Genomic DNA, 7,032 nt, shown 5'->3' on the forward strand with positions numbered 1-7,032 from the left:
AGGGTGTTGCTAGGTAACCATAAAATACTCTGCAGGGTGTTGCTAGGTAACCATAAAATACTCTGCAGGGTGTTGCTAGGTAACCAAAGAGTGCGTTGATGCCACCCATCTGACTCCGCTCACTGTGAGAAGCCGAGCAGCTAAAATTTTTCCCAGAATGCTTTGCTGTTCTGGGTCAGAGTTCAGTGAAATGGTGGAATCAGGTGTGTTAGGTTGATCCAGTGTCTATAGATGAATTATTGCTCTGACCCGACCTTTGACCCTCAGGCTGATGCTGACGACATCGACACCTGGATGCTGGATGTCCTGCGCATCGTCTCCAGCGAGGACGTCGGCCATGATGAGTTCTCGGCGCAGGCTCTGGTGAAGAAGCACAAAGACGTGGCGGAGGAGATCAGCAGCTACCGGCCCGTCATCGAGGCGCTGCACGAGCAGGCGCAGACGCTGCCGCCGCAGAAGGCCGGCTCCCAGGAGGTAACGCCGCCGCCACTGGGGCCCCGCCCACACGGGCCGGCACGCCCCTCCTCACCGCCGCCTTCACCCCGCAGGTCCAGGCCCGGCTGGCCGGCATCGAGGAGCGGTACGCGGAGGTGGCGGAGCTGACCCGGCTCAGGAAGCAGGCGCTGCAGGACGCGCTGGCGCTCTACAAGATGCTGAGCGAGGCCAGCGCCTGCGAGCTGTGGGTCGACGAGAAGGAGCAGTGGCTCAACGGCATGGACATCCCGGAGAAGCTGGAGGACCTGGAGGTGGTCCAGCACCGGTGAGACCCGGACCCGGCCGGACCGGAACCACGGGCCGGGAGCAGAACCGCCGGCGATGCTCACGGCTCGCTGTCCGTCTGCCTGCAGGTTCGAGAGTCTGGAGCCGGAGATGAACAGCCAGGCGTCCCGCGTCGCCGTGGTGAACCAGGTGGCCCGGCAGCTGGTCCACAGCGGGCACCCCGGGGAGACCGAGATCCGGGCCCAGCAGGACAAGCTCAACACCAGGCGAGTGGGCCGGGTCAGGCCGGGCCGGGTCCAGGTGGAACGCCCTGGTTCTGATGGCGGTTCTGTCCGTGTCCAGGTGGAGCCAGTTCAGAGACCTGGTGGACCAGAAGAAGGAGAACCTGAACTCGGCGCTGGGCGTCCAGAACTACCACCTGGAGTGCAACGAGACCAAGTCCTGGATCAAGGAGAAGACCAAGGTACCGACCCGGCCCAGCCCGGACCAACCGGGCCTCCAGCAGAACCTCAGCAGGCCACTTTGTGTTGCAGGTGATCGAGTCGACCCAGGAGCTGGGCAACGACCTGGCCGGGGTCATGGCGCTGCAGAGGAAGCTGACCGGCATGGAGCGCGACCTGGCGGCCATCGAGGACAAGCTGGCCGACCTGGACAAGGAGGCGGAGCGCCTGGCGAGCGAACACCCGGAGCAGGCCGGCGCCATCAGGGGCCGGCTGGCCGAGATCACCGCCGTCTGGGACGACATGAAGGTCAGAGGTCGTCTCTGCAAACACTCTGCTGCTGCTGGACACTCAGAGAGTTAAACTAGTGCTGGCAATCCATTCAAAATACGATACGACCAATCACCAATAATCACCAATAATCACCAATAATCACTGTGCTTAGCTTTGAAAGCTTCATGTTTCACTGTCTCAAACCAAACCTGTCAGTTTTCTAGGTTTTCATTTTCAGGAAAAGAAGTGATTTTGTTTCAGATGTAATGAAATGTTTCCATAAGCTGGATGATTCACGGCTACAGGAAATGCACATCGCCGTGGTTTTATCCAAACGTTCGTCACTCTTTTCTGTACCAGTGGATTGTATTTGACAGTAATCTGACAGGATGTCAGAAATGAGGCAAAGGAACCGAGGATCCAAACCCAGGACGGCCTGCAGCCCCTGAACGCAGCGCCGCGCTGACAGCTGAGCTCCCAGACTGACTGTTCAGGGTCATGTAGGCTCATTGGGAAGAAAAGGAGCAAATTTGCACTAAAAATCTATTACAGTTTTTAGATTAATTTCAGGAATTTTCAAGAAAAAACCTGAACTTTTCTGAGCTTGTATATTTGAAAATTTGACAGAAAAAAACAGAAATGTTGATTAATCTCAGTTCATTAGACCAAAATGTTTGACTTTTGAAAGTCAGACGAAGTTTTTGGTGGATATTTACTCCGTTTTGTCTCCTAACGTGGCTCTGATGTGTCCTGGTCTGACTGTCGTCTCCTCGTTCCTCTCTGGTTTGTGACTCTGCCCTGTTGACCGCAGTACAAGCCGCGCACTGCAGAGGGATTCTTTGAGCCAACTAACCCTCTGTGATAGAGAAGTTTTCAGGTCAAAATATGTGATGCCATTAATCAGCGTTCTGTGATATTAGCGTGTTAAATGCTGTAGATGAATCTGTGTGTTTAACGTCGACCCGTCTGCCCCGGTCCGCCTCTAGGGGACGCTGAAGAACCGCGAGGAGTCCCTGGGCGAGGCCAGCAAGCTGCAGCAGTTCCTGCGGGAGCTGGACGACTTCCAGTCGTGGCTGTCCCGCACGCAGACGGCCATCGCCTCGGAGGACATGCCCAACACGCTGGCCGAGGCCGAGAAGCTGCTGGCCCAGCACGAGAACATCAAGAACGAGATCCGCAACTACGAGGAGGACTACCAGAAGATGAGGGACATGGGGGACATGGTGACGCAGGGCCAGACGGACGCCCAGTACATGTTCCTGCGGCAGCGGCTGCAGGCGCTGGACACCGGCTGGAACGAGCTGCACAAGATGTGGGAGAACCGGCAGAACCTGCTGGCCCAGTCCCACGCCTACCAGCTGTTCCTGAGGGACACCAAGCAGGCCGAGGCCTTCCTCAACAACCAGGTAACCACCGATGATGATGATGTCACTGTCAGAGTTGTCACCTATTAAACACAGCAAATAACACAGGAAAGACAAGAGAGAGTTAGATTCTGAATACTCGCGAGGAGAACAGACAGAGATGTGCTTTCAGTTACAAATCTCCTGCTGCTCTGAAGCACATTTACCTGCCCCCCTCTTTTTATTGTGTTTAGGATCCCTAATCACAGAGAGCGCTGTAACTCTAAAGGGAGGGGGAAAACACTTCATCACACAGTCACAGCGCCAAGATTATCACTAACTAACAACACAATCTATCTCACACTAGCTTAACTAGTTCCTGACCCAGGATCAAGCAGGACAAGTTGTGAATCTTCACGGCGATGGTTTTACAGCTATCTAAGAGGTCAAAGCAGGGCGTTCTGTGAAGAGCTGCTGTCTCTGCTCTTCTTCAGAGAGGCCCTCTGAGAAAGGAAATCAGAGTGATTAACAACACAGAAACATTTCTTAAAAGGTATGACTAAAACAAATAAGAGTACATAAACTAAGAACATATAAAACAGTATAACAAATAGTTGATAATAATACAATTTACCTAACAGTCACACAATACCCAACCCTTACCTGGTAAAAAAACACCTGTCCATTCAACCGTTCCTCTGCTTTCAGTCACTTTGATGAAACGAGTTCAGATTCATTAACAGGAAGGTGTGGTGCTGCCCCCTGCTGGTGGAGGACCTCTGGCTCAGTGACATGTTCATTCAAGGAAAAACAGAGAAAATTACACTCAATGTTCAGGATTAAAAAATATGGCTCAGAGGTTAGCCTGTCACAGTCAGGAATGGATAAAAATTATAAAAACTATCTAGTTTTTTAAAAAGAAATAGCATTTTAGAATCATTAAAGCAGCACTAGAACATCTGAGCCGTAAGTTGTTGGTGAACCGAAATACAAGAGAAGAAGCAGCAGAGTTGTCTGGTGATGATGATGATGATATTAACTGGTCTGAGTTCTGGTGTGTGTTCGGTTCAGGAGTACGTCCTGGCCCACACTGAGATGCCCACCACCCTGGAGGGCGCCGAGGCCGCCATCAAGAAGCAGGAGGACTTCATGACCACCATGGACGCCAACGAGGAAAAGATCAGCGGCGTGGTTGACACCGGGCGCCGCCTGGTCGCCGATGGCAACATCAACGGCGAGCGCATCCAGGAGAAGGTGGACTCCATCGACCAGAGGTAGCCCAGATCCTGTCTGCTCCTCCAGATGAAACGAGTTCATTAATCTGTGGGCCGGTTGGGACCTGGACTCACTTCTGATGTTTGTTTCAGACACAAGAAGAACCGGCAGGCGGCCAAAGATCTGCTGAGCAAGCTGAAGGACAACCGGGACCTGCAGAAGTTCCTGCAGGACTGCCAAGAGGTCAGGCCCGGCGGTGAAAGGTCACAGACGGTTTGCAGACGGTCAGGTTGTCTGGTTTGGACGCTCAGCGTGTCTCTGTCCCCAGCTGTCCCTGTGGATCAACGAGAAGATGCTGACGGCTCAGGACATGACGTACGACGAGGCCAGGAACCTGCACAGCAAGTGGCTGAAGCACCAGGCCTTCATGGCCGAGCTGCAGTCCAACAAGGAGTGGCTGGACAAGATCGAAAAGGTCAGGAGGGAAACACTCAACATGGCGTAAATCAAGCTTTCAGCAAGAAAAACACAGAACTTTGTTGAAATCACGCTCAGCTGGCTTTAGGAAACGGCTCTGACGGAAATAAAGCCTTTAGAGCTTCCTTTGTTCCAGTGAGAAAACATGTTTGATAAAAAATCTAGTATAAACATGAATCCTTAAAGTTCTTCACATACAAAGATAGCATTTTTATAAGCTACACTGCAAAGAGCTGCTTCTGGCTTAGCTTAGCTTGATTTCAATTAGCTTATTATTTTCTATCCTTACCTAAGCTAACCCTAACTGATTCTCTAGCTAGCTTATCTTGTCTAACCTAAGCTAATGCTAACTTTATGCTAGCTTACCTTAAAGCTAAGCTAATGCTAACTTCAGGCTAGCTTATCTCAAAGCTAAGCGAATGCTAACTTTATGCTAACTCATCTTAAAGCTAAGCTAATGCTATCTTCAGGCTAGCTTATCTCAAAGCTAAGTGAATGCTATCTTCAGGCTAGCGTGTCTTGCTCCCTGGGCTGAGCTCTGTGGTTGTGCTGCAGGACGGCCAGGCGCTGACGGCAGAGAAGCCAGAGACGGAGGCCATGGTGAAGGAGAAGCTGGCGTCCCTGAAGGTCATGTGGGACGACCTTGAGTCGACCACCCAGACCAAGGCCAAGTGTCTGTTTGACGCCAACAAGGCCGAGCTTTTCACCCAGAGCTGCGCCGACCTGGACAAGTGGCTGACCGGCATGGACAGCCAGCTGCAGTCTGACGACTTCGGCAAAGACCTGACCTCCGTCAACATCATGCTGAAGAAGCAGCAGGTAGACCAGTCAGACCAGTTAAACCAGTACAGCAGAGATTATAGGGGTTTCTTTGATGTTGATGATAGACTCTTCAGACCTCCATCATCTGTTCTTTGATCAGATATCTGACCAGTTATCATCAATAAACTGACTCTGATGTGATTGGGAGGTTGGCTTCAGCCATTTTGATTTATACCGAACCCAGAGGACCCGATGATGGATCAATGGAAATGTGATGAGAGGAGCTTTTAACCCTACACACATTCAGTAAATTATAATATTACTGAAAAGTTAATTTATCTTTAAGTGATTTAGATTAATAACAGGTTGGCCTGTGGCTCTCATGGCAGAAAGTTTGGACCCTGTAATAAACCATGATGTCGCTCAGAAAGCACACGGTCACTGATGGCAGCTCCCTGTGCTGCTGCTCCTGCAGATGCTGGAGAGCCAGGTGGAGGTGCGTCAGAAGGAGGTGGAGGAGCTGCAGAAGCAGTCGCAGGCGCTGAGCCAGGAGGGGAAAGGTTCTGACGAGGCGGACGGGAAGCGCATCAGCGTGGAGAACAAGTTCCAGGCGCTGCTGGCGCCGCTCAAGATGAGGCGCGACAACCTGATGGCGTCCCGTGAGATCCACCAGTTCAACAGAGACGTGGAGGACGAGATCGTGAGTCCGCAGTTCCTGTTCTGGTTCTGGTTCTGTTCATTTCCAGGTTCACTTTATCAACATGAAACCAGGAACAAACGTTAAAGCTGCAACTACTTCTGTTTTCATAGAAGAACCGAGTTTACAGTAAAGTTTGATATCAGACTTTCACTTTATAGAGGACTGTCAGTCTGGACCCCACGGTTCTGATGGTTCTGATGGTTCTGGTGGTTCTGATGGTTCTGATGGTTCTGATGGTTCTGGTGGTTCTGGTGGTTCTGATGGTTCTGGTTTCAATAAAACCGTAGTAAACGCAGCAGAACCGTTTCCAGTTATTTGAACATATTTGTTTTGTCTGCGTCTAAAGCAGGTTACATAAAGTTTCTGCATCTGCTGCAACATCGAACAGTAACAAAAAAACAACTTAAATAAAGTTATTAAATATTTGTATTAACATCAGTCGGGCCGGCTGGAGGACAATCATGGTTTCTTCTTCTCCAGATTATTTCCAGCTGTCAGCTCTTCGTGTTATTAATCTGTTCAATCTGTAAATAATAATCAGCTCTGGTATTAAATGAGGTGAAGCAGTTTATTCTGTAAGTTATGTTTAAAATACACAACAGTATATTATCCCCAGATAATATACTGATTCCAGCACATTTCCAAACAGAGACATTTATCATTTGAGAAAATCTTTTTTTAAATAAAAAAAAGTCAGAACTTTTAAGAAGTTTTATTTCTGCTCGTGGATCAAATGTGTCTAAAGAAACCATCTGTTTTTATTTAATTCTCTGTAAATGCTGGTTGTTTGGTGTTTATTGACGGCTGATTGGTTCTTGGTTTCTATGGAAACCAGATTGACTCCTCTTGGTGTGTCTGACCTCCTGCTCTGTGTGCAGCTGTGGGTGGAGGAGCGGCTGCCTCTGGCCACGTCCACTGACCACGGACACAACCTGCAGACGGTGCAGCTGCTCATCAAGAAGAACCAGGTAACCTTTGACCTATCACCTGGAAACGGCTGAAACCCGACTGCTGTCGCACATCTACACAGTTTAACAGGAAACTACAGGAAACACCATGCAGCGAGCCGATACCATGTTGACCCAGAGTGTGTGTGTGTGTG

General features: G+C 50.3%; 1 protein-coding gene across 4 annotated transcripts in view; it reads left to right on the forward strand.

The window, feature by feature from the left end:
• LOC103155361 (spectrin beta chain, non-erythrocytic 1) overlaps positions 1-7,032 on the forward strand; it is a 71,835-nt gene that overhangs the window by 56,398 nt on the left and 8,405 nt on the right. For all 4 annotated transcript variants that reach the window (XM_016663488.1, XM_016663489.1, XM_016663487.1 and 1 more), the window contains 12 exons: positions 268-474; positions 549-760; positions 849-986; positions 1,063-1,183; positions 1,254-1,469; positions 2,420-2,839; positions 3,848-4,050; positions 4,144-4,234; positions 4,320-4,466; positions 5,024-5,287; positions 5,706-5,930; positions 6,809-6,898. In XM_016663488.1, the coding sequence (XP_016518974.1) occupies positions 268-474; positions 549-760; positions 849-986; positions 1,063-1,183; positions 1,254-1,469; positions 2,420-2,839; positions 3,848-4,050; positions 4,144-4,234; positions 4,320-4,466; positions 5,024-5,287; positions 5,706-5,930; positions 6,809-6,898 (2,334 nt within the window). The remainder of the gene's footprint in view (positions 1-267; positions 475-548; positions 761-848; positions 987-1,062; positions 1,184-1,253; positions 1,470-2,419; positions 2,840-3,847; positions 4,051-4,143; positions 4,235-4,319; positions 4,467-5,023; positions 5,288-5,705; positions 5,931-6,808; positions 6,899-7,032) is intronic.

The sequence above is a fragment of the Poecilia formosa genome, unplaced genomic scaffold (genome assembly GCF_000485575.1).
Source record: "Poecilia formosa unplaced genomic scaffold, Poecilia_formosa-5.1.2 Scaffold422, whole genome shotgun sequence".
NCBI lineage: Eukaryota > Metazoa > Chordata > Actinopteri > Cyprinodontiformes > Poeciliidae > Poecilia > Poecilia formosa.